Raw genomic sequence first — 26,432 nt, 5'->3', positions numbered from 1 at the left:
TATGTTTCCATTCAGAAGTGTTAAGTTAAAAAAAAAAAGAAGGCTATAATACTAGGTTGGGTCATATGAAATTACCCTCACAGGTCAAAGACATATTACCATTTTTATATGGTTCAACCTAGCACTTTTCTAGTTTCATGCTGCTCTACAAATTTTTGCAAGAGAAAATGAGAATTAGATTTCCCACTCAACAACAGAAAACAAAGTCCTCCAAAGCATCTTTGGAAGACATCTAATTCAACTTCATGGAGCTTTAACATGAAAAGATTTAGTATTTTGAAGAGAATAAATAGGAATAATTATATAGATTAATGAATTTGAAAAAAAAATTTAAATAACTCTCTTCCCTTTGTATAAAATTACAAGTCTTAGAGATAGTCTATGATCACTATAACAATTATAGCCTTATTCCTCTGAGTTATGGCCCACAATGAAGACATTAAACTCACACCACTTTCAGGTTTTTCTAAGTAAATGCTTTTAGTCATCAACTTGCAAAAGAGCACATCAAACTTAATGTTACTCAAGTTTTTCTTTAATTTTAAAAAAAAATCAAAGGAATTATTTGACAATTTTGCACAATGGTACTCAATTGACAAAAAGATGATTTGTTTAGGAATCTTAGGGGTAGCAGAGATGCTAAGACAAATTCATTCTATCACTGGAAAATTGCTTCAAGACAAAAATATTAATTAAAAAATATTTCATATATCTTCTATCACATGATGTTGATTTAAACTCATTTATGGATCAAATTTCACAGCATGAGTTCCTTTCTCTTGCAAAGAGAAAGTTTTCCTCAAAGCAGAGCAAATTAATGAGAATGGTTTCAAGTCATGGTTGGGAGTCAGCCTACAAGCGCATGCTTAGAAGGCCAATGTACATTCAGCTGTACCTCAGCCTGATATACTCTCCCTTCTCACCCCCAAAAGGTTCAATCTGTATCACTAATGAGTAATTCCTTATATGGAGTCAGATAAATTACTAATGTACCCAAACTAACAGGATATCATTCAATATGAAAGAAAGTAGCTGGAGTCTAATGACACCCTGGTGGTCTCCTGGTTCTGTTATCAGAAAAACAACCTCATTCTAGCTAATACACAAAAATAATACTTTAACAAAAAAGCATTCACTTGGCATATATTATTTCCCTAAAATACTGTGTGAGCAACTCAGACTTAAATAATATTGGGATGTAAGAATTAATAAGGACACCTAAAGAAGACAAGGGGCGTAAGAACTGCTTCCTGTAATCCTAACCACAGTATCTCATATAATTTTCAGAACATAAAAATACAATAAAAACTATAATGGAAATAGAGGGATTCATTTATTACTTTTTGGTTTACAAACAAAGGCACCCAATAATGCTTCTATTTACTGCTTATAAAAGATTATCTGTTTACAATTAAAACAAAAATACAAACCAAAAAATCCTGAATCAGTTCCTGCAGACAGACAAAGAAAGAGGAGAAGTGAGGTTTCCCCCCTTCCAAGCTTTATTATACAAATACAAAAAATCTTCATTCTATGCCATCCTTAGGTCAAAGAACAACATATTGCCATGTTTCTCTGCACTGAGCTGTAGGACATATAGTGTTGCCAGATCAAATTTAAATAAACTCTTAATGACATCACAATTTAACACACATGTCCCAATTAAGAGTGAAAAATGGGAAATATCTAAAATGTTTTAGAATACAGTTTTATCAAATGAACTAAATGAAATGAATCTATTTTATAAACTGTCTTGTTAAATGAGTTTGTGAGAAACATACACACAGAACTAAAAACGTTGTCTATGAAACGATACACAGAACAGTTTTCCAAAATCTTTGAATCTGACTTAAATCCAAAATCTAGTTGGTGAGGATTAACAATCTACACTCTTTATACTAACTTTAGAATTTTAAGTCCTAGGATGACATACTTAATTTACCCATTACCCTTCTTTTGACACAATTCTAAACACAAAATTAATACAGTGGCCTCAGCACCCTCCCAATTCGTATTTAACTTAAATTATAAGAACAGTAAAACAGGTCAGAAGACAAAATACTCCCAAAGCACTTCACAGGCCTGCCCAAGTTGCACCTGATTCTCTTGTTAGACACAAAGAAAATTCATCTGATTCTAGGTATCTCTGGCAGAATTACAAAACTCATACAAATGTTAGCATGTTTTCAACATGTTATGGAAATATATTTGGAGAGATGAAGTACTTAATGTAAATATATGGGTCACCTTAAATCCAAGGCATCATTATTTATTCCATTTTCACACTGTCATGGTCTCTCACATCTTATACAAGGTATGGTCCTTGACCAAAGACTTTAGTATCATTCCAAAGAATATATAGCTATTTACATACATATTTCTTTTAAAATAATGTTTAAAAGTTTTACTACAGAAAATCTGGCTTCAACATGGAAGCATTTTTCTTTTTCAAGATTATACACCTGCATGGAAGAAGGTGATTTCTCTTACATTTAGTTTTTCCACAATATCAAAATAAACTTTTTATACATTGCATTTAAATTGACAAAGGAAATTGAGAAGTTACATGTAACTTTGTACTGTGAACTGAACCCTTTAAACATATTCACGATACATTGCTGATGATTTAAATATAATACAACTTGATCAGCTTAATTAGAACAGTGTAATGCTGAACAATCTGTTAAACCAAATATATGTTAAAATAGGAAACTACTATTGCAATTTAAAGGGAATTATAATGTATCATTAAAATATACATCAATTATCTTGCTATTACTTGTTTCTATAATGCATTTCTTTCTAAAGCTAAAACCACATGCAGAAAAAAATAAATGATATCTTCAAACTCATTCAACAGTTTGCTACTTTATATGGTATGTAAATAAAGTCCTTTATTTAATTTTATACACATTTTGTATTATTTTCTTTAAGGAATTCAGCTTTCAAGGTCAAAATTAATATGTGTTTACTTACACACAAGGACATTTTCTTGATGTTATTACTAGCTGCAAATACATTCTTCCATAATAATGTACTTTCAGATCTCATTTGAAAAGCAGTACAAGCCTTTTAAAAGTCCTATGATATAATGTATAAAGGAAGGACAGCCCAAGTATGGTGAATCCTTCCCTACACCCACCTCCAATAAAGTCCTAAAAAATCCTCTTGCTTCAATATATAAACACAATCTCACAGGATTGATTTTTATTTGACTGAAATGTGGACAAGAAAAAAGTACTCCTATTCTTTTTGATACAGTTTCAATGAATTTGTTTTTGTTGTCCTTTAAAAACACACAGCATATATTGATATGGATTTTCAAACCCATTTAGATCCAGTGGGTTTTTAGAATAATATATAGCTTTCTCATTATAAAGCAACTGATTACTTATAGAAAAATGATATGCACTGGACATTTAATCAGAAAAAGAAAACTGGAACACGTTTTCATGTTTGATATCACTCAATAACTTATAGGATGAAGTGAAAATAGTTTGGTTATAGTCTTAACAAAACTCAAACCCACTTCAATTGATGAAAAAAAAATTGAATATTAAAGAATCAGACATCTACCAACTTAGCTAGTATTCCTATCCAAATAAATGCTACCGATTGCACTAAATAGTAGAAATTATGTTAAGGCATATTTTAATTAATATGTCCCAAAAATTGCACAGTTATACTGGTCAGGGTTCCTATTTCCTACTCTTGCCCTCACCCTATCCCTTTCTTTCCAGGGATCAAAACGTTTAGTCATGGTTTTGGTGGCTATTATAGATTTGAGCTGGCATACCACAGTGTGTTCACTAGGTTTTATGAACATAAACATTAAATGTTACATAAAATGTACCATATTTTACTCCACACTCCAATCTAAGATGGTTTAATGTTTGACAAAAAGTGAGATGACTTTAAGAACATTTTACATTTTGTGCATTTTTAGACCACCATATGCATAGATGTTCTAAAGCTAAATTCTTGGTCTTCAGTATCTCATAGTGCTGGATGCTCGAAAGTATGACAGAAACTTGTAACACAGGCTAACTACAAAGTACCAGATGTTTCTTGCCATTTGTGATCTTGCAATAAAAATGCGCCAGATCAGGATCACAAGGATAGTATTGAAACCATAACGTATGTTCCGTAACCTGAAAAGCAAATGGAGAGATATGCTAGACAATATTTTCTACAATAAAACAGAGCACCCCTGGGCTCAATCTGCAGTACCCATCCCACTACACACATACACACACACACACACACACACACAGTAGACATCCTCAAGTTAGAAAGTGGAATTCAAACTAACCTGACTATTAATAACCTGCACAGTAATACATCAAAGTACTACCTCAATCAAATAGGAATACAGAGTTTTCATAATAGTGTAAACTTATTCAATGAATATTACCAAGCATCCCTGTGTGCCCAGTACTGTCCTAGGCATGAATAATATATCTGTAGGTAAAACAGATACATGCCTTGAACTTCTGGAGCTTCCTAACTGATCTAAAAAGGTTTGTTCATTATATACATTATACTACAGACAAAATACAATAAGAATTCTTGACATTTTTAGTTGCTTTCAAGTTTTAAGGCAAGCAAACTTACTCCTTCATTCAAAGCTGACAATCACAGTCAATGGTCAACTGACAAGTTCTTATCCAAGAGTAAAATACGGCATTAACTCTAAAAAGGATGATCTTCCTATTCTCAAATACCAGTCATGTTACCTTGCTCATGTTTCAAAACATTTCTGATGGTTTCTAATGGTGTTTGAAAGGAATACAAACCTTTAGGTATGTGTTCATGTTACATAAAATTTCATTACTTTCAGCATGTATTACAAGATAGAACTACAATATGGGAACAACAGCGCAGAGAAAAGAGCTTTGAATAAGAAGTTAAAGATCAATATTGCAGTTTGCTTTGCTATAAAAACTTTCCTAAGTCTCAAGTTTTCTCATCCACACAACTAGCTGCCCTGCAAAAAGCCGCACAGAGTCATGAGGCATCAAAAGTACAGTAAGGTCAAAGTCTTGAAAATATTACCAAGATAACAAAAAAGACACTACAAACAAAAGAAATGATCATTAAATTTTTTTTATTGGTTGTTCAAAACATTACAAAACATACATAAGCTTCAAGTGAGTTATGAACTCCCATTTTTACCCCAAACACAGATTGCAAAATCATATCAGTTACACATCCACATTTTTACATAATGCCATACTAGTAACTGTTGTATTCTACTACCTTTCCTATCCTATACTATGCCCGCTCCCCTCCCCTCCAATCTTCTCTATCTACCCCATCTACTGTAATTCATTTCTCTCCTTGTTTATTTTCCCATTCCCCTAACAGCCTCTTATATGTAATTTTGTATAACAATGAGGGTCTCCCTCCATTTCCATGCAATTCCCCTTTTCTCTCCCTTTCCCTCCCACTTCATGTCTCTATTTAATGTTAATCTTTTCTTCCTGCTCTTCCTCCCTGCTCTATTCTTAGTTGCTCTCATTATATCAAAGAAGACATTTGGTATTTGTTTTTTAGGGATTGGCTAGCTTCACAAAGCATAATCTGCTCTAGTGCCATACATTTCCCTGCGAATTCCATGATTTTGTCATATTTTAGTGCTGCGTAATTCTCCATGGTGTATAGATGCCACATTTTTTTTAATCCATTCATCCATTAAAGGGCATCTGGGTTGTTTCCACAGTCTAGCTATTGTGAATTGTGCTGCTATGAACATTGATGTGGCAGTATCCCTGTACTACGCTCTTTTAAGGTCTTCAGGGAATAGTCCCAGAAGGGCAATAGCAGGGTCAAATGGTGGTTCCATTCCCAGCTTTCCCAGGAATCTCCATACTGCTTTCCAAAGTGGCCGCACCAATTTGCAGTCCCACCAGCAATGTACAAGAGTACCCTTTTCCCCGCATCCTTTCCAGCATTTGTTGTTGTTTGACTTCATAATGGCTGCCAATCTTACTGGAGTGAGATGGTATCTTAGGGTGGTTTTGATTTGCATTTCTCTGACTGCTAGAGATGGAGAGCATTTTTTCATGTACTTGTTGACTGATTGTATATCCTCCTCTGAGAAGTGTCTGTTCAGGTCCTTGGCCCATTTGTTGATTGGGTTATTTGTTATCTTGTTGTCTAATTTTTTGAGTTCTTTGTATACTCTGGATATTAGGGCTCTATCTGAAGTGTGAGGAGTAAAAATTTGTTCCCAGGATGTAGGCTCCCTATTTACCTCTCTTATTGTTTCTCTTGCTGAGAAAAAACTTTTTAGTTTAAGTAAGTCCCATTTGTTGATTCTTGTTATTAACTCTTGTGCTATGGGTGTCCTATTAAGGAATTTGGAGCCCAACCCTACAATATGTAGATCGAGGCCAACTTTTTCTTCTATCAGACGCAGAGTCTCTGATTTGATATCAAGGTCTTTGATCCATTTTGAGTTAACTTTTGTGCACAGTGAGAGGAGAGGATTTAGTTTCATTTTCTTGCATATGGATTTCCAGTTTTCCCAACACCATTTGTTGAAGATGCTATCCTTCCTCCATTGCATGCTTTTAGCCCCTTTATCAAATATAAGATAGTTGTAACTTTGTGGATTAGTCTCTGTGTCCTCTATTCTGTACCATTGGTCCACCCGCCTGTTTTAGTACCAGTACCATGCTGTTTTTGTCACTATTGCTCTGTAATATAGTTTGAAGTCTGGTAACGCAATACCGCCTGATTCACACTTCCTGCTTAGTATTGCTTTTGCTATTCTGGGTCTCTTATTTTTCCATATGAATTTCATGATTGCTTTATCTATTTCTACAAGAAGTGCCATTGGGATTTTGATTGGCATTGCATTAGACCTATAGAGAACTTTTGGAAATATCGCCATTCTGATGATGTTAGTTCTGCCTATCCATGAACAGGGTATATTTTTCCATCTTCTAAGATCTTCTTCTACTTCTCTCTTTAGGGTTCTGTAGTTTTCATTGTATAAATCTTTCACCTCTTTTGTTAAGTTGATTCCCAAGTATTTTATTTTTTTTGAGGATATTGTGAATGGAGTGTTTTTCCTCATTTCCATTTCAGAAGTTTTGTCGCTGATATACAGAAATGCCTTTGATTTATGCGTGTTGATTTTATATCCTGCCACTTTGCTGAATTCATTTATTAGTTCTAGTAGTTTTTTTGTAGACTCTTTTGGGTCTTCTAGGTATAGAATCATGTCATCCGCAAATAGTGATAATTTAAGTTCTTCTTTTCCAATTTTTATGCCTTTAATTTCTTTCGTCTAATTGCTCTGGCCAGTGTTTCGAGAACTATATTGAATAGCAGTGGTGATAGAGGGCATCCATCTTGTTCCAGATTTTAGAGGGAATGCCTTCAATTTTTCTCCATTCAGAATGATGCTAGCCTGAGGCTTAGCATAGATAGCTTTCACAATGTTGAGGTAAGTTCCTGTTATCCCTAGTTTTTCTAATGTTTTGAACATAAAGGGATGCTGTACTTTGTCGAATGCTTTTTCTGCGTCTATTGAGATGATCATATGGTTCTTATCTTTAAGTCTATTGATGTGGTGGATAACATTTATTGATTTCCGTATATTGAACCATCCTTGCATCCCAGGGATGAATCCTACTTGATCATGGTGCACAATTTTTTTAATGTGCATTTGTATCCGATTTGCCAGTATTTTATTGAGGATTTTTGCATCTAGGTTCATTAGAGATATTGGTCTGTAGTTTTCTTTCTTTGAGGTGTCTTTGTCTGGTTTCGGAATCAGGGTTATGTTGGCCTCATTGAATGAGTTTGGAAGGGCTCCCTCTTTTTCTATTTCTTGAAATAACTTGAAAAGTATTGGTATTAATTCTTCTTTAAAGGTTTTGTAAAACTCCGCTGTATACCCATCCTGGGCTTTTCTTGGTTGGTAGTCTTTTGATTGCTTCTTCTATTTCATCAATTGATATTGGTCTGTTCAAATTGTGTGTATCCTCCTGACTCAGTCTGGGCAAATCATATGTCTTAAGAAATTTATCGATGTCTTCACTATCCTATATTTTATAGGAATATAGGTTTTCAAAATAATTTCTAATTGTCATCTGTATTTCTGTAGCATCTGTTGTGATATTGCCTTTTTCATCCCGTATGTTAGTAATTTGAGTTCTCTCTCTTCTTCTCTTTGTTAGCATGGCTAAGGGTCTGTCAATCTTATTTATTTTTTTTGAAGAACCATCTTTTAGTTTTAACAATTTTTTCAATAGTTTCTTTTGTTTCAATTTCATTGATTTCTGCTCTGATTTTAATTATTTCTTGCCTTCTGCTGCATTTGTTGTTGTTTTGTTCTTCCTTTTCTAGGGCTTTGAGATGAAGTGTGAGCTCATTTATTTGTTGGTTTTTCTTTTTTTTGAGGAATGACCTCCAGGCAATGAATTTCCCTCTTAAAACTGCTTTCATTGTGTCCCATAGATTCCGATATGTTGTGTCTGTATTTTCATTTATCTCTAAGAATTTTTTGATTTCCTCCTTTATGTCTTCTGTAACCCATTGATCATTCAGTAACATATTGTTCATTTTCCATGTGATGTAGGATTTTTCCTTCCTTCTTTTATCATTGATTTCCAGTTTCATGCCATTATGATCAGATAAAATGCATGGTATTATCTCCACCCCTTTATATTTACTGAGGGTTGCCCTATGGCATAATATATGGTCTATTTTTGAGAAGGATCCATGTGCTGCTGAGAAAAACGTATATCCACTTGAAGATGGTTGATATATTCTATATATGTCAGTTAGGTCTAGGTTATGCATCTACAATTTGTATATCTGTTTCCTTTTTTATTTCTGGGAAGTTTTCTGTAATTATTTCATTTAGCAGGGTACTCATTCCCTTGGTTTGAATCTCTATCCCTTCCTCTATCCCGATGACTCTTAAATTTGTTTCTTTTATGTTATCACATATCTCTTGGATGTTTCTCTCGTGATTTTTAACCAGCCTATCTGAGTTGGCTAGACTCTTTTCAAGATGATATATTTTGTCTTCATCATCTGACGTTCTGGCTTCTACTTGCTCCACTCTATTAGTGATACTCTCATTTGAGTTTTTAATTTGGTTTATAATTTCTTTCATTTCTAAGATTATTGTTTGATTCTTTTTTATAATCTCTATCTCCTGATAAAGATGCTTAACTTCTTCTTTTATCTGTTTATGTAATTCATTCTCTATGTGTTCTTTCGCTGCTTGAATTTGCTGTCTCGTATCCTCTTTACGGTTCCGTTCCATCTGTCTAAGGTGTTCCTTGAGTTCTTTATATGACCATTTTTCTAATGACTCTATATCCTCCTGAATATTTAGGCTGCCCTGCATTGTTTGCACTCCTTTTCTTCCTTGCTTTTTCATGCTGCTCATGTTGCTTCTTGTTCTGTTTGACTGCTGAGTTACTGTTTACTCCTATAAATTTATTTGATGCTTGGGAGGAAAGGTATTAGAAGGGAAGGGAGGAAGTCACTAAAGAGAATGAGAGTAAGCAGGTAGAATTCAAGGAAGGGGGAATAAGAAAATTAAAAAGAAATGTAAAGACAAAAGAAAAGAAGGAAAGAAAAAAATAGAAAATTAAACAGAATTTAAAGAAAAATAATAATAATAGAAATGAAAAATGAAATCAAAAAATAGAATAATATAAAATAAAATAAAATGGGTTAAAAAAACATTTAAAAAGACAACAAAAAAAAATTTTTTGTAAATGCAGTCCTAGAGTTCGATTAACTGTTCTTCCAGTAGATGGAGCTATGCCCACTGGGCCAAGTTTCTCCTCTCAGTAGGCGGGAGTCAATCACTGTGGAGCAGTTCTTCCTCCCGGACTGGGCGGGTCTCCATTCCTGCTGTTCGCCGTGTGGGCAGGGCCTTTCGCAGAGCCTGTCGGGGGTTGTTTGCAGCGCCGGGCTGGCAGGTGGGGGGTGGTCGTTTGCAGCTCCAAACCGCCAGAGACGGTTCACATAGCCGGACGGGCGGGGGCCAAGGCAGGCAGCGCCCGTCCCCACATTCGCTGCAACGTGTGGGCAGCGGGCGTTTGGCGGCAGCTGACAGCCACTCACAGAGCCAGGCCGGCAGGGGCCCAGGCAGGAAGCGCCCGCTCTTAAGCTCGCTGCAACGTGTGGGCCACGGCCATCTGGCGGCGGCCGGCGGCGGTTCACAAAGCCGGGCCGGCGTGGGCCCAGGCAGGCAGCGCCTGTTCCTAAGTTCGCTGCAACGTGTGGGCAGCTGCCGGCGGCGGTTCACAGAGCCGGGCCGGCGGGGGCCTAGGCAGGCAGCGCCCGCTCCTATGCTCGCTGCAACGTATGGGCAGCGGCCGGCGGCAGTTCACAGAGCCGGGCCGGCGTGGCCCCGGGAAGGCAGCGCCCGCTCTTAAGATCGCTGCAACGTGTGGGCAGCGGCCGGCAGTGGTTCACAGAGCCGGGCCGGCGGGGGCCCAGGCAGGCAGCTCCTGCTCCTAAGCTCGCTGCAACGTGTGGGCAGCGGCCAGCGTCAGTTCACAGAGCCGGGCCGGCGTCGGCCTAGGCAGGCAGCCCCCGCTCCTAAGCTCGCTGCAACATGTGGGCCGCGGCTGTCCGGCAGCGGCCGGCGGCGGCTTACAGAGCCGGGCCGGCGGGGGCCCAGGCAGGCAGCGCCCGCTCCCACGTTCGCTGCAACGTGTGGGCAGCGGCCATCCGGTGGTGGCCGGCGGTGGTTCACAGAGCCGGGGCGGCGTGGGCCCAGGCAGGCAGCGCCCATTCCCAAGCTCGCTGCAACGTGTGGGCCACGGCCGTCCGGCAGCGGCCAGCGGCGCCTTATAACGCCGGGCCGGCGGGGGCCCAGGCAGGCACTGCCTGCTCCCACGTTCGCTGCAACGTGTGGGCAGTGGCTGTCCGGTGGCGGTTCACAGAGCCGGGCCGGCGTGGGACCAGGCAGGCGGCGCCCGTTCCTAAGTTCACTGCAACGTGTGGGCAGCAGCCAGCGGCAGCGGCGGTTCTCAGAGCCGGGCCGGCAGGGGCCCAGGTGGTCTGCGCCCGCTCCTACGTTTGCTGCAACGTGTGGGCAACAGCTGCCCGGCGGCGGCCGGTGGTGGTTCACAGAGCCGGGCCGGCGGGGGCCCAGGCAGGCAGCGCCCGCTCCTACGTTCCCTGCAACGTGTGGGCTGCGGCCGCTTGGCAGGGGCCGGTGGCGGTTCCCAGAGCCGGGCTGGCGGCGGCCCAGGCAGGCAGCGCCCGCTCCTATGTTCACTGCAACGTGTGGGCTGCAGCCATTTGGCGGCGGCCGGCGGGACTGTGCCCCTGCTCTGCATTGCCGAGATTCAGTCGTCTGGGACAAGCTGACATCTCCAATTAAACTTACTAGTTCCCGGCAGGTCTCCTTTCAGCGGAATTTTGCTAGAAGTTTCTCAGCAGGACGCATGTAGGTGTATTGATGAGTCTCTCTGATCCCGTTACCGCGGAGGCATTGAAAGTGCTGCCTCCTCACTGGCCGCCATGTTGGGTCCCTCTCTGATCATTAAAATTATCTGCATCTCTGAATGGTGAATTACCAGTGATTTTGATTCTTCTGTTTTTTGAGTTTATTTTTAATCAGCATGTATACTTTTATAAAGAGACTAAGAAAATTATAACTATTTTACAAAGATAAAATTCTGTGCTGAATGATGTATTGCTATATCTCTTATAGAGATTATTTGAGTAGGGTTAAAAAATCTTTAAATATTTAATTTCCAAATATTAATCTTTAAATATTTAATAAAAATATATTTTTATTTTCTGCTAATATCTTTACTTCTTCAATAGCAACATAAGAGAAGACAGTGGTGATTTATTTTAAAAACTAAATTTCACCCCAACTTCATACTAAGGAATATATACATTGAGGAAGACAATAGTTTTCAATGGTTTTATTGCAAATCAACTACCATTAGTTCCAACCCAAAGGTAAGTACTTTTCCGAAATATAATAGATTTGTAATGTATTTTAGATATACCAATTTACCAAAACAGTTGTGTAATAATATTTCATAAGGAAGACAAGATGCAACCAAACCAATGTAAAACTTACTTGTTCAAATGTTTTCTAGCTGCAGGAAGACCAGACATTTCTTCATTCAATACATATTTCTTAGTTCCCATGCAATAGTTTTCTATATATTCTGCCCAATGTAATTGCCGTACATCAATATTGAAGGTCTACATTAACAACAACAAAAAGTTAAATATTTTCCTGAGAAATTTTTCTACAACTTGTCAAAATTCAGTTTTTCTAAAAGGCAATCCCAAATAACAAGGTAACAAAATATTATAACATAGTATTAATTTTTTCTATTGTCTAAGTATATTTCTTTATATTCCTATTTTCTTTCTAGTTCTTTTATATCTGCATCCTCTCTTTTCTTCCTATAGTTCCTTGTGTACCACACAGATTAATTTTCCTAGAGAATACTTTTGACTTTACGAGGGAAAAAACCAAAACATGCTACAAAACCTGGCTTAGAACTACAGATAACAGTTACTAGACCATTTGATGAAAAGGATAGATAAATCCAGAAAAATAATACTATTTCTTAGCAAAATAAGAGAGTTGTCTATTGCTCAATTCTCCTAGCATTCAGTGGAATAATTTCTTTGGAGTGACAAGGAGATTATTCACTTTACACCATCACTTACCTAAAAATGGGTAAGTTGGGGATGGGCATTTGAAATGCTACTATAAATTAATTAGTAAAATATGAAAATACAGAAAGACTGCACTAAGATGGGAGACTTAACAAAGGAGATGGGTATAAAGATGGGTATGGGCGTGGGTGTGAGATTGTCCCACAGGAAGAAAGAAAAAAAAAATGGAACAGAAGCAAGACAAATGATGAAACATTTAAAACACATCTACCATATATATCTATATATCTAGGCACCAGAACATAAATCAAAAAAGGCCAGATAGATGACTACTGGATAACTTCTCACCAAAACCAATGGAAGTCAAAGACTGTGAGATGTTTTCCAAATAAAAGAAAGGTATTGCTAACCTAAAATCCTACACCCGTGGAAATATCCTTGAAAAAACAAAGGTGAAATAAAGATGTTTCCTGAAGAATAAAAACTGTAACAATATGACATGAAGTGAAGTAACTACACTAAATAGGATTATTCAGGGCAGAAGAATTCCAGATTGAGTCTACAAAGTCTGGAGATGGAAGAAATGAAGATCAATAAAAGGATCTTCATTTCAATTAATTTCATTTAATTAATTTCAATTATGCTGGTAAATCATATAAATAGTTACTGCATAGACTGTGCTACGGTTTGAATATGTCCCTCTAAAAGCACATGGTAGAAATTTAATCCCCAATGCAATAGTGTTGGCAGGTGGGGCTTAGTACAAGGTGATTAAATTATGAAGGTCCTACCCTCACAAACATATTAATACTGATGATAAAAGGACTTGGGGCAGAAAATTTGAATGCTTGCCCTCTCTTTCTCCTTCCATCATTGGTGAAGTAGGTCTTCACCAATACTAAGCCCTTTGATCTCAAGAATTCCCAGCCTTTAGAACTATAAACAGACTTCTGTTTATGATAAATTACCCTCCTTTGGTATTCTTCTAGAGCAGCACAGACAGACTGTAACAAAAATAACCTGTGAGGCTTAACATAAAATTAAGTTATGTAATAACAATAGCAGAAAGGCATTGGTTATTATCAGATAAAATGTAAATTTTATACTAGCTCTTGCTAAACTAAGAAAAGATATTATAATCTCTAGAGTAACCTACTAAAACAATTGAAAAAGAATGTATTCTATGAAACTTAGATGGGAAAACAAGAAATAGTGGAAAAAAATATCACCTAAAAAAAAGCGAAAAGGAAAAAAAGAACTTAGAACGAGAAGGACACATAAAATGCACTGAAATATTTAAATAGAAAATTATCAGGAATTATGTTTTGGACTAAGTTCTCCAAAAAAGTGTCAAAAAGAGACTGGAGGGCTGGGGTTGTGGCTCAGTGGTAGAACGCTTGTCCAGCATGTGTGAGGCCTTGGGTTCAATGCTTAGCATAAATAAAAAAAATAAAGGTCCACTGATAACTAAAAAATGTAAATATATAAAAATATGAGGCTGGGAAAAAAGTAATAAGTAACTATAAGCTACTTATTAAAAAAAAAACTTTTAAAAGAGAAGGATACAAACTGGTTGAACATGAAAGACATGCCATACATTTCTACCAGTAATGTATGAGGATGTCCATTTGCCTAGAGCCTCTTCAGACCATGCTGTCAAAGTCTGTATTTTTTGTAAATCTGCTAAGTAATAAATAAAAACTTAGTTTAGTTTTAATTTAATTTCCTCTATTGAGTGTAATGCTATCTTTTCAAATGGTTAACACTCATCTTCTGTAATTGTTTTTCTCTAGCCCATTTTCAACATGATTATTAGCTCCCCCCACCCACTATTTCTACACAAGCATTTTTTATGTAGTAGAAAATGCATACTAAAATCATAGAGATACCACTATACACTAAAGTAGAATGGGATTGACAGGAGTTATACATTAGCACTTAAAATGGCTTTATCTACTAAATTGAATATACAAATGCCTTATGACCCACCACATATGACCCAGCGTATATACACACTTTAAACAAATGTGTGCTTGTGTTCATAACCCAAACTGAAAATAAATGTCTATCAAAAGAAGCATGAAAAAAATACTGGATGACAGATACCATTTGTGTAAAGCCAAAAAATGGGTAAAACTAACATTTAGTATTAGGATTCAAGACAATTATTACCTTTTGGAAAAGAGAGGAGGTAATAATTGAGTTCGCTAGAACCTAATCAGGTACTTCTCAGTGGCTCTGGCTTGTTAATGCTGCCAAGCTAGTTAGTGCCGATAGATACTAGGCTAGTGCAAACTTTATTTACAAAGGCAAATAATTCTTATTAGACACTGCAGGTGCAATCTATACCTCAAAAAATTCCAAAATAAATTCAAGAAATATGAATTTATAGGAAAACATATAACAATAAAAAACAAAGAAACATGGGGCCATGAGTGAGACTCAGCTCAAACAACAGTAGCAGAATAGACACTATCCATCCTTTAGGTTTGAATTATAAGGTAGAAAATTTTTTAAAAATTATTTTTAACATGTTCCATGAAAAAAAATACTATAAGCTATTTAAGAAATATCTGTGAGATTAAAAAGTACGATGAACTTGTTAAAAATGGAAATATAAGAACTGAAACCCAAAATTCAAGTAGATGGTTTAAACTCAGCTGTGACTGTCATAGAATTTAAATAAATAATTTAGATTTCAGCCCAGAAAAAAAATGTGAAATACACTTAAAGATCTGAAGGCAGAATGACCTAACATATAATAGGAACTATGGAAAAAGATAAGAGAATGGTGGTATTTGAATTCATATTTCAAGAAATTGCTGCTATGTATTTTACCAACATTGCTAAAAGATATCATCTTCAGATTCAGGAAGCCCAACCAAAGCAACCAGACACATTCATAGAGAAACTGCAGAACATCAAATATAAAAGGAAAAGCTGAACATGAGCCAGAAATGACAGCTCTCTTATAAAGGAAGAGCAAATTCCTGACTTTTCAATAGCAACAATATTGACAGAATATAAAGAGTAAGTTACCTTTAATGTGCGCCAAGGTCATGTTATAAAACCTAATAGTGAGCTAAGAGTTCAATACTAACAATCCCCTAACTAAACTATATTCTGGTATTCTAGATATATTTCAGGCAGAAAGAAAATATTTGAGAAAAACATTGATAAACATAGTTAAAGCTAAAACTAAATGAACTACACATTTTCTAATTGTGGAGCTTACCTAGAGAACTAAAGTAATGTACAAACGTATACATGGTTTGCAGGTGCTAACCACAATAAAAGCATTTTAAGTTTGTATAATGTTGTGGAAAATATCTATTTCTCAGGTTGCTTAATAGTTTTCTGTTATGCTACATACTTATAAAACAGAAAACACTTGCCTTTTTATCTTCTGGGTTTAGTTGATTCATTAACATATTGACATTGTCAGTATTCCACACCCAAGAATTACTTGTGAAATATTCGAGGAACACCATAGCTTTGTGAAGACGAGTTATTGTTTTCATCATCCTGTATTACAAGAAAAATTGACAGATTCATATACTGCCTAGATAAGGAAAAATCCCATTACCACCCAGGGTACCAGTTTCCCCAATATATTAACATTAAAGTATAATTTTAATATGTAAATCAACAAGTGTATCAAACCAGCAGGGAATAAGAACATTTCTGCATCTTGGGAACACATTTTGCAAATCCAAAATGAAAAAAATTTTCTTTGGAAGTAGCAACAAATAAATTTAGCATTGCTTAAATAGAATTCTGCTGATATACATAATTCTTTCTTAATGGCTGTGCAGTACACCTTTAAGGTCAAATTTTCTATATAAAATATTAAAGCAAATAAATGGATCCAATCAATTTCCTCTTGCTTTTTTTTTCTTAAACTACACTTTTCAGATGCATTTCCTAAGATTCCCTATGAATTTATAATATACTGTTATGATTCCAACTCTTTAGCATCACTGAGGCAAAGTATGCAGAAATATTCACACAAAAACTTCCGCTTTAATACTGACTGGGCTCCAATCTTGATCAGCTGAATGTGCTGTGAAATCAATGACTCATGCTGAAACTTTCTGAAATAGATGAATATATCATCTCCCCATGACCCCACCAACATCCCTTTGCATAAAAATAAGGGAGTATAAACCTTTTTGTTTCTTTAAAAAGGACAAAGGTCTTAATCATTGTATCTGTTATTTATTATTGCTCACTGTTAGTCATTGATATCATAACACTAATCTGAGCAGTAACAACTATAAAACAATAATTACCCATGTTAAGTAACAAAAAGGAAGAAAGAACTTTTTGAAATAAAATAACACCAAAAAAATCCCAACTTCTGAAGACAGAAAATAAATTTATTGAGAAATAATTTATTGAAAAATACTTTGAAAGAAGTCCATTTATGTTCCCAGAATAAGGATTAGCATTATATGTAGTTTAGAAAGTCCCCAAATTAGAGCTTTAGAAACTAGGGATATGGAAGAAAACTGGAATATCAGAAATGGGGAAGAAAATCAAAACAGTATCACTATCTAAGTAATTTTGGTAACATATTCAATACATTTAGAAAGAAACCTTGAATCCAGAATACTGGAAAATGAGGCAATATGGACCATGTAAAGAAAAACTATTTCATCCAATAACGTAATTATAAAATAACACATCTGTTAAAAACCAAAAAAATAAAACATCAAAAGCTGTATTTGGACAGAAATAGTTCACATAGATAGAAAGTATTTGGGGTGGAGACAAAAGACATATTGCTTTTAGAAGAGGTTAGGCAATTAAAAAATATATATATATATAAAACTAAATCAATACTATCACAGCCAGTATAGTAAACTTGAATCTACACACACACACACACACACACACACACACACACACACAGAGTTAACAAATTTTTCCAACATATATTTTATTAAAAAGTTTTTCCTTCCTTACTTCTTTCTCAGTGATAATTCTCACCTATTCTTATCTTCAGATTCATTCACATGAATGAAGTGCCCTAAAAAAATCAATCCAGGATTCAACTACTCCAACAATAATTGCAGGAAAAAAAAGGTGGGGGAGATATATAAGTGAAAATTTTTAAAATATTTATCAGGCAATAAAATTGGATTGAATACTGGATTGAATACTATGGGGGATTAAAGAAAAATAAACAAAACCCCTTAAAACTACACTATTACTCTTTGATTAAACAAATAACAGAGCAAATAAAATGTTTGTGGCGAGAGTGATGAACATTCTGAATATTTATTCTTTATTATAGCAATCTTCAAAATATAGTCAATCATAGTCCTGTAAAGTAGTGTAAAATCTTAATGATATCTAATATAGCACTTGTCAACCTTGGCTATAATAATGAGTCAGATAATTCTCTGCTTGTGGCAGGTCACTGTTCTGTGTTCTGTAAAATGCTTGGCAGCATCCATGGCTCTACCACTAGATGCCAGCAGCACCCCCCACCCTCATTGTGATAACTAAAAATAGCTCTAAATATTGTCAAATGTCCCCAGTTGAGAATCACACAGATGAAAAAAATCAGATTCAGAGAAGTTATGCTACATAGAGTTAAGCTAAATAACCAAAAGCCATGAAGCCATTTGTTCTAGATGCTGTTTTTAACACTAAGGAAATGTTAAAATTTCAAGAACTAAAATAAATAATTTATACTGCTTCTATATACAATAATGTCATGCATCTTGGTCCCCACATTATAAGAATCCATGATGCATATCTGAGTTAGACTATAATTACGTCAAGATAAATAGCAAGTCAGATTTTCATCTGGCTGACACTTAAGTTAACGCAAATGAGTAAAATGGATACCATGAATGACATGAGTTTAATGTAGAATCAGGCAAGGTGTAAAGCTCAGTACCTCAGCTAAGTAAATATATGAAGAAATTAAATAATATAAATTTTAAGACTTTAGTACTTAACTTTTATAAAACTGCCTACATAAAAAAACTTTTATGTCCTTTGTTACTTTTAGACTACACATTCCCAGAAGTCAATGATCATTCCTGCTTTGATATTTAGCCTCACATTATTATCTCCCATCCTACCTGCATGTCTATAATATCACCCAGACTATATTCCCCTCAAGAGGGAAGGTAACTTATAACCAACAGAATGAAATAGAAGTGACACTGTGTGACTCTGGGGCTAGGTCAGAAAAGGTGGTAAGTTTTCTGCCTTGCTCACTGGAATACTCACCCTTGAAGCCTTCAGTCACCATGTATGCTGTCCAACTCCCCCCGAGGCTGCCATGCTGCGAGGAAGTTCAAACTAGTCCATGTGTAGAAACCACATGGAGAAACACTCAAACTACATGAAGAGAGAAAGATGCCTGGCCACCCCAGGTGCTCTGCACCCTTCCTCCCCTTTACCACTTTCTTCACAGTATACCTGTGTTAGTCCTTATCTGAATGCAATCATTTGAAAGATCCTGAGCTAGAACCTGGCCAAGTCTTTAATTCCTGATCCACAAAAATTATGACAAATAACTTGTTTTAAGACACTAAGTTTGCTGTGATGCATGATACAGCACAGAAGACAGTAACTTAGTACAATTGGGAGTGTGGGGGAAGGGTGCTATTCTAAAAATCTAAATCATGCAATATTGGCTTTATAATCAGGTAGTAGACAAAATTGGTAAGGCCCTTGAGAAGAGTTACTGAAATCTGAAAGGATCAGGAAAGAATTAGCAGAAGATTTTAAAGAGCTCTGTGGAGACTCTTAGTAAGGGCGTAAAATGAGGAAAATGGGTTCAGGACTGTAGTTTGGTGATAGAGTGCTTGCTTGCATGTACAAGGCCCTGGTTTCAATCCCTAGCACCAAAAACAAACTGGAAGCTAAAAGAACAACAACAAAAAAAAAAAAAAAAGAAAAAGAAAAAAGAAAAAAAAAACCCACAAAATTGTCACCTGTAATAATATGGAAGATAACAGAAACTATACCTAATAAAAATCAATCCGGTCAAGACTTCCTGAAAGAGGACAAAGATGATCTTTACAAATGAACTGTCTGAGGGCTGGGGTTGTGGCTTTGTGGTAGAGTGCTCGCCTAGCATGTGCAAGGCACTGGGTTCGATCCTTAGCACCACAAACAAATAAATAAAGATAAGAAAATATACTTAAAAAAAAAAAACTATGAACTGTTTGTGGACTGAGGATACAGCTCAGTTGATAGAGCTTGCCTCGCATCACAAGGCCCTGGGTTCAATCCCCAGCACCACAAACAAACAAACAAACAAAAACTATTTGAATGATATTTGGAGATAATGTAAAATACCAGTCAGGAATTCTTTAAGAAATGGTTTTTGAGCATAGATCACATCCAAGCTAAGAATGTAAGATTCTTTAATACTTTCAAACAATCTAAGATAGCTCAAAGAATCTTTCAGACAAAAGAACTCTAGATCTTAAAGACATGTAGTGCAGAAACTCTGCTGTTTGAAATGTAGGATGTAAGATCTAAAGGTGTTGTCCCATAGCAACTTCCTAAGAGACCCAGATTGAAAAGGATTTGTCTCAAAGTGATCTCAAAATATAGTTTTGGTCTAATGGAATGAACTGCTTTAAAAAAGATACACTGAAAACCCACACAATCTTTAAAACAATCACATCAGTTTATATGTAAAAGGGACAGACAGAATACAAAATGAAGACATCTCTGTATCAAGGATCAGTAAACAAGGGCCTACACACCAAATCCTGACTACTACCTGTGTAAATAACATTCATTTATATAGGTTCATTCATTTATATACTGTCTATAGCTGCTTTTATTCCTTCTATTTATTTATTTTATTTTTGGTACCAGGGATTGAATCCAAAGGAACTTGAGAAACATCCCCAGCCCCCCCCTTTTTTTAATAGGGTCTCACTAAATTACTTAAAGCCTCGCTTAGTTGCTGAGACTGGCTTTGAATTTGCACTCCTCCTGCCCCAGCTTCCCAAGCCACTGGGATTACAGGCATGTGCCACAGAGCCTGGCTGCTTTCACTCTTTAACAGCAGAGTTGAGTAGTATCAACATAAACCACATGGCCTACAAAGCCTAAAATAATTATTGCGTGGCCGTTTTTAGAAAAGTTTGATCACTTTGAGACAAGGTGTCCCCCAAAAGCTCATGTGAGAGACGATGCAAAAGGTTCAGAGGAGAAATAATTGGGTTGTTAGAGTCTTAACCCCATCAGTGATTTAATACCCTGAGCAGGATTAAGTGAGTGTAACTAAAGTTGTAAGGTGTGCCTGGAGGAAGTGGTTCATTGGGGGTACATATTTGAATCTGGTGATTGGAGTCTCTCTCTGCTTTTTGATCACGATGTGAGCTGCTTCCCTCCACCACATTCTCCCGCCATGATGTCCTGCCTCACCTCAAGCCCTGAGGAATGAAGCTGGCCTTCTATGGACTAAGACATCTCAAACTGTGAGCCCTTAAATAAACTTTTCCTCCTCTGTAATTGTGCTGGTCAGGTCTTTTAGCCAGAGCAGAGAAAAAAGCTGACGAAAACAGGAAGTTGCTAGGAAGTTGCTATGTGTCTATCTAACACTTTAGATCTTAATTACTTTCCTCCTAAATCCTGCCTTTCAAACAGCAGTTTCTGTGACACACCTGTGTCACCCCTGCCCAGGATGCTTAACTTTTTAATAGGCAAGAAGAAGGGTAAGTAGACTATTCATTTTCACTCATAGATCATTTTTGTAGCAAAAGGATGACTCAAGAGGGCAGAGTCAAGAGCCTCCAGGAAGTCCCAGAGTAGAAGTGAACCCTAATTAAGAAACTATCAACAAATTCCTGACTGGAATTCAGAACTGGCTGTGTACTTCCTATTTTCTCTTTGTGAGGAATACTGTCTGAAATCACTATCCAATGCTGCTTCTTCATATGTTGGGTGTGGGTATATGAGTAGCTAGTAACTTACTTGAGTACACAGGTTTTCAGATTAACATTTGAAATACACTTGAGGAGCTATATTTACAATATCACTCCTGAAGAGCCTGATCTGCAACTGTATCAGATTTAAATGACAAAATCTTGGCTTCAAGCTGATGCCACAGGGATCCTGGGGGAAAGTAGCAACTTCATTTTCCATGTGGAAGGAATAAAAATTGTTTTGGCCAAAAGGCTGACTATAGCAACCTGCCCTTTCCAAAAATGACTTCAATTTTTATCTCATTTGTTCATTTACAGCATGATCTTAACCATTCTCTATATCCCTTTACCTTAAATCTAGGAAGATCTAACTCTCTTGTGTCCTGAAAGAATGAGGCAAAAGTGATAATGCATGAATTCCTTAGATAGAACAGAAAAGGCAATATAGCTTCCACCTTTCTAACTGAAATACCACCTCCTCAAAGCCTTTAGCTGTCATATATGAATTTAATTCCCCAAAAGGCTACCATCAGGCCTTGCAAAGAGCCTACGTGGAGAGATTCTGATACCATAGGAAGGGACCCCTGGTCCCTAGGTGCTCCACTGTTCGCCATTACACTTAGCTTTTTCAGCTCCATCTGATCACAACCACATGAAAGTCCCTAAGCCAACACCAACCAGCTCATTTCCTGCCCAAATTCCCAATTCTGAGAGAAATAATAAGTTGAAAAAAAAAGTAAATGTCTAAAAAGTCTCTCAATTTCAGATGATTTCTTATATAGCAACATCATTTGGTAAACTTGAGCTATTCATTCCTATTTCTCTGTGTGAGGCACTGTGAAATTTTAACCTGTTTTACTTTTTTTAAAACTATTTGTGATTTTCCTGCCATAATCTGTAATGACTTAATTAATATAAAGAAAACATGTACTGCCATCATTAATTTTTGCCTGCTTATTTAGCCATGAAAATATGCTGTCAATGGTAAATACTCCACTTTGCAGATCATTGTAGAAAAACTTGAAAATATTTTCTTTAAAGTTGTTCAACACTTCTCACATATGTCCATATGTATGAACATCATGGACAAGTGAATCCACAGAAAGTCCCTACAATTAACTCAGATCCTGATACAGTTTACACTATAACTAGCAGATACCTCACTTTTATTTCTTGAGCAGCTGATGGAAGTTCTGGAATCAGCATCTTCTTTATACATAATTATTCTCTAAACAAAGGTTCCACTGTAATGCCAATGTAGTTAAAATAAGTAAATATTTTTGTGGTACATTTCACTGTAATTGTGTGGTAATGACAGCAGAACTGAATGTAGGGTTTCAGTAAAAATTAAAAAAAAAAGAAAACAGGAGAGAAGAAAGAAAGGCTATTACAACTATGAGGAAAAAAAATTTTCCATTTGCTATTAACTTTTTAAAAAACTACATATCATTCCCAACCTGGAAAATTAGTCAAAAACTGTAATTACCATATTATAAGCTGAATGGACAGCTGAGATATTTCAAGTAATTAGATTTTTAGAATCATCTTACATTTTTTGTGTAAAACTGTACCATCCATTTAAAGTAAAACATTTTACCCTTAATCTCCTGTGAAAATTCCACCCCTAGGTTTTTAAGGGGGAGAGGAAAGGGCTCAATTTCAGCTTATAATAACAATGACAATCCTGACGTAGGACATTTCCTATTGTTATGGGATTCTGGAGGATCAATGGCCCAATAAAATGAGATGGATAGTTAGTGTCCCCAAATGTCTCCCATTTCTAAAAAATGTCCTAGCATCTTGATTGTGATTGTGATTAATCAGGTTAGTAATTCTAAAGGTAAAGCTCATGCTAGCGACTTTTTGTCTCTCCAGCAAGCTTCTACCACCTTACCAATACATAGTGTATTTATTGCTATTCTTCTTACCACGGTTTCTGACCTGTCAACCTGAGTGCAAGATCGTGCAATAATGCAGGTACTGTATGTCTGACACCCTTCCAATAATGAAGCAATAGGTTGTTGGAATAGAACTTAACATTGGGGTGCCTGTATACTTGGTTTAAAGGATTCATCTTGAAGGAATGGTTTAGATAATATCCTGTAGGAAAAATAAGCGTCAAAGCATTTTGAATATTATTTGTTATTCAGAAAAGTACCTAAAGTTAGACCTAGAATTCAACACATAACAATAATTTATCATCCAAATAAGTTAGAGTGACTTACAACACTACCTTTGTTTTTCTGACAAAGCCTTAAATTCAAGAGTCTTCTCATTCACAAAAGGCCATTAAGCCTTATCATAAGCTTAAACAGATACAGAGTTAATATGCATTTTAGTGTAAAGCATGGGTTGTTTAACAGTCAGAGGAACAGATAAGACAGAGCTAGTCACCATTACCTTGGGCTTCTTCCAGTCATCCTGAGGTAGATATCATACAGGAATGCTGGGGCCTTATGGCTTACAGCAATCCAGTAATGATATAAAAGGTGATTGGAGGTTAGATTTACATTGGGCCGTCTGAAGGCCTGTTCGAGAGGATTCCTCTTGAAAGTGGAAATTACATGGTATTCTGAGGAAGAAAAGTTGTGTAACAGCTTTGATAATAACCATGTAATGAAGTTTTGAAAAAAAATGTTTTTACAATGCAATATTTTACCAAAGATGTCAGAGTTCGTTCATTTAAAAAACAAATTTTTCTACTCTCTATAGTAGCTAAGAGAATATGGGTATTAGACTTCCAAACTTGAGCGGTTTAAAAACTGCCACTATTTATAAATTTTAATTAGATGAATGAATTTTTGCTAAAATTCACTCTTAAGATCTTTTTAATGTTTTACCTATGTCAGTTTATAATGTCACTTTCTATATTTCACCTCTCACGATAGCTTCTTTCTTTCTGTTCCTCTTTCCAGATTCTTATTACTACTTACTTAAAAAAAAAAAAAAGGAAAATCATCATCCTTTGCTTATGAATAATTAAGTTGTTCAAATTAACATACATCAAACAAGTTTAAAACGACCTAAAAATAATCTCTGCTGCAATTTTTTTAGGTTACTCAATGTCAACACAATCAACTTGGTATCATCTATGTTAAAGACTTTAATGAAAATGTATATTGAGATATTCACTAAAAAAAAAGAAAAAAGCCAATGTGATTTTTCACTAAATTTTATAACACAATGGAAGACTATTAAAAAATCCTTATGTAAAGTGTTTCAATATTCTCCAAAGAAGAGTACTTAAAAATCATCCTTGATTTTTTTTTTCTTATATTTCTTTTTTTCTTATATACACTAACAGTCAATGTTTAAACTTAAATAAAAATGGCAGAGAAAAGCCCTAGGACAAATGCCATGAAAGATATACTTTAAAAATCAAAATTGCTTTGCAGGGATAAAAAAATTAATCAATGGTAAAATAAGACCCATTATTAAATCAATGCTATAAGTATGTTTTACTTTAAATTTGAAACCATCAACCAACAATTTTAAAATGATTCCATTTCAATAGGCTTTATATATTATTCCTATTTTAGAACTAGTAACATATCATACACACTATTTGCTGTGGATCTGGGAATTTAAATACATTAATAAATGTTAGTAGAAAATATTCTGGCAAAATGTAACCTAATTCCTACTACATCTTTCATTTATTACTCTGGGGGCCATTTAATACACTAGCTCTTATAAGCAGGAGTGATACTGCCTATGGATCAGCAACATCAAGACTATGGGTACTCAGGAGAGTGAAAAAAAGCACTATTCCCGTACCACAGGTTATCTATAAAGGTTGCTGCAGATGGCAACAGAAAAACAGCAAGGGTCAGACAAGGGTAGGGTGGATGGGAATATACAGCAGGATATTTTTACATTTTGAAACACTATTGAGGATGGACCACAAGGCAGTACTGGTAGGTATTACTTCTAAAATGGCAATTAAAATAAGAACAAATTGGTAACTCAATGTCCTTAATGCCTCATGGGTATTCTAACAATAAAAACTCAGTGAACATTTTAAGATATATTCTAACATTCAAAAACACAGATAAAATCATACCAACTTCACCCCAGTGGAAAGGATTAGTGCTGCCTGTCGTGCAATTATACACCATGATGTTTCTTGGCCTGCAAAGACAAAGATGAAAGTAATGAAACATAAAAAGAAGCTGAACAACCTATTTAAATCTTACATGATATTAAAATAGAAATCTATAAGGACAATAAATGAAAAATTATTCTTAAGGATTTTCTTAATGTCTGATGACCAACACTACTTTTATCTTTCCTCTCCCCCCAGAATTATCATTTTCTTTTCTTTTTACATTTTTCTTCCTTTTATTAATGGGAGTATGTTTTCAAAAGAAGAAAAAAAAAAAAAAAAACACTAACAATCTCAGCTCTTCTATCTCCTAATTTTCAGAGACTCAAGTTAGGGAAAAAAAAGTTAAACTTAAGCGTTTCCTATAAATTTTGTTATCTTTTAAAAGAATGCTCAGATTGAATAAAGCTGCTCTACTGTACTGTGTTTAATATATGTAAACCACTCTCAAATTCCAACTCTTTATACGTTGCAAATTTATGTTTTCATTTGGATTAAAAAAAAAAAAATCAACCTTGGGAAGGACTCTTTTTAAAATCCCTAACAAATTTATATATTCTGTAGGTACACAGAAGAATTAACATTGATTTTTCATTACTACTGATGAGTCCACTTGTTATTGCTAGGGCTATATCAACCCTTACAGTTGACTGTAACATTGCCTATATATTGCTATGGTAATATCAGGACTAAGGGATTAAGTAACTTTAGTCAGTAGCTCTGTTTTCCCTTTTAAGTTACTATATATTTAATAAGCAACATTGTCACCTCATATA

General features: G+C 35.8%; 1 protein-coding gene across 2 annotated transcripts in view; it reads right to left on the bottom strand.

The window, feature by feature from the left end:
- Window positions 1-338: 338 nt before the first annotated feature.
- The window catches only part of FAR1 (fatty acyl-CoA reductase 1), a 66,564-nt gene continuing 40,470 nt past the window's right edge, over window positions 339-26,432 (bottom strand). Inside the window, exons 8-12 of one of the 2 annotated variants that reach the window (XM_081279192.1) lie at window positions 25,615-25,682; window positions 23,480-23,651; window positions 16,035-16,164; window positions 12,086-12,213; window positions 339-4,151 (exon numbers count right to left, since the gene is read on the bottom strand). In XM_081279192.1, coding sequence (XP_081135318.1) covers window positions 3,989-4,151; window positions 12,086-12,213; window positions 16,035-16,164; window positions 23,480-23,651; window positions 25,615-25,682 — 661 coding nt within the window. In that variant the 3' untranslated portion in view covers window positions 339-3,988. Of the gene's footprint in view, window positions 4,152-12,085; window positions 12,214-16,034; window positions 16,165-23,479; window positions 23,652-23,951; window positions 24,124-25,614; window positions 25,683-26,432 lie in introns of both variants that reach the window. The other variant, XM_081279191.1, reaches the window with a different exon arrangement.

The sequence above is a fragment of the Spermophilus citellus genome (genome assembly GCF_964194105.1).
Source record: "Spermophilus citellus genome assembly, chromosome: 2".
Classification (NCBI taxonomy): domain Eukaryota; kingdom Metazoa; phylum Chordata; class Mammalia; order Rodentia; family Sciuridae; genus Spermophilus; species Spermophilus citellus.
The sequence above is the reverse complement of the archived record's forward strand: the minus strand, read 5'-3'. Positions and strand labels throughout refer to the sequence as shown.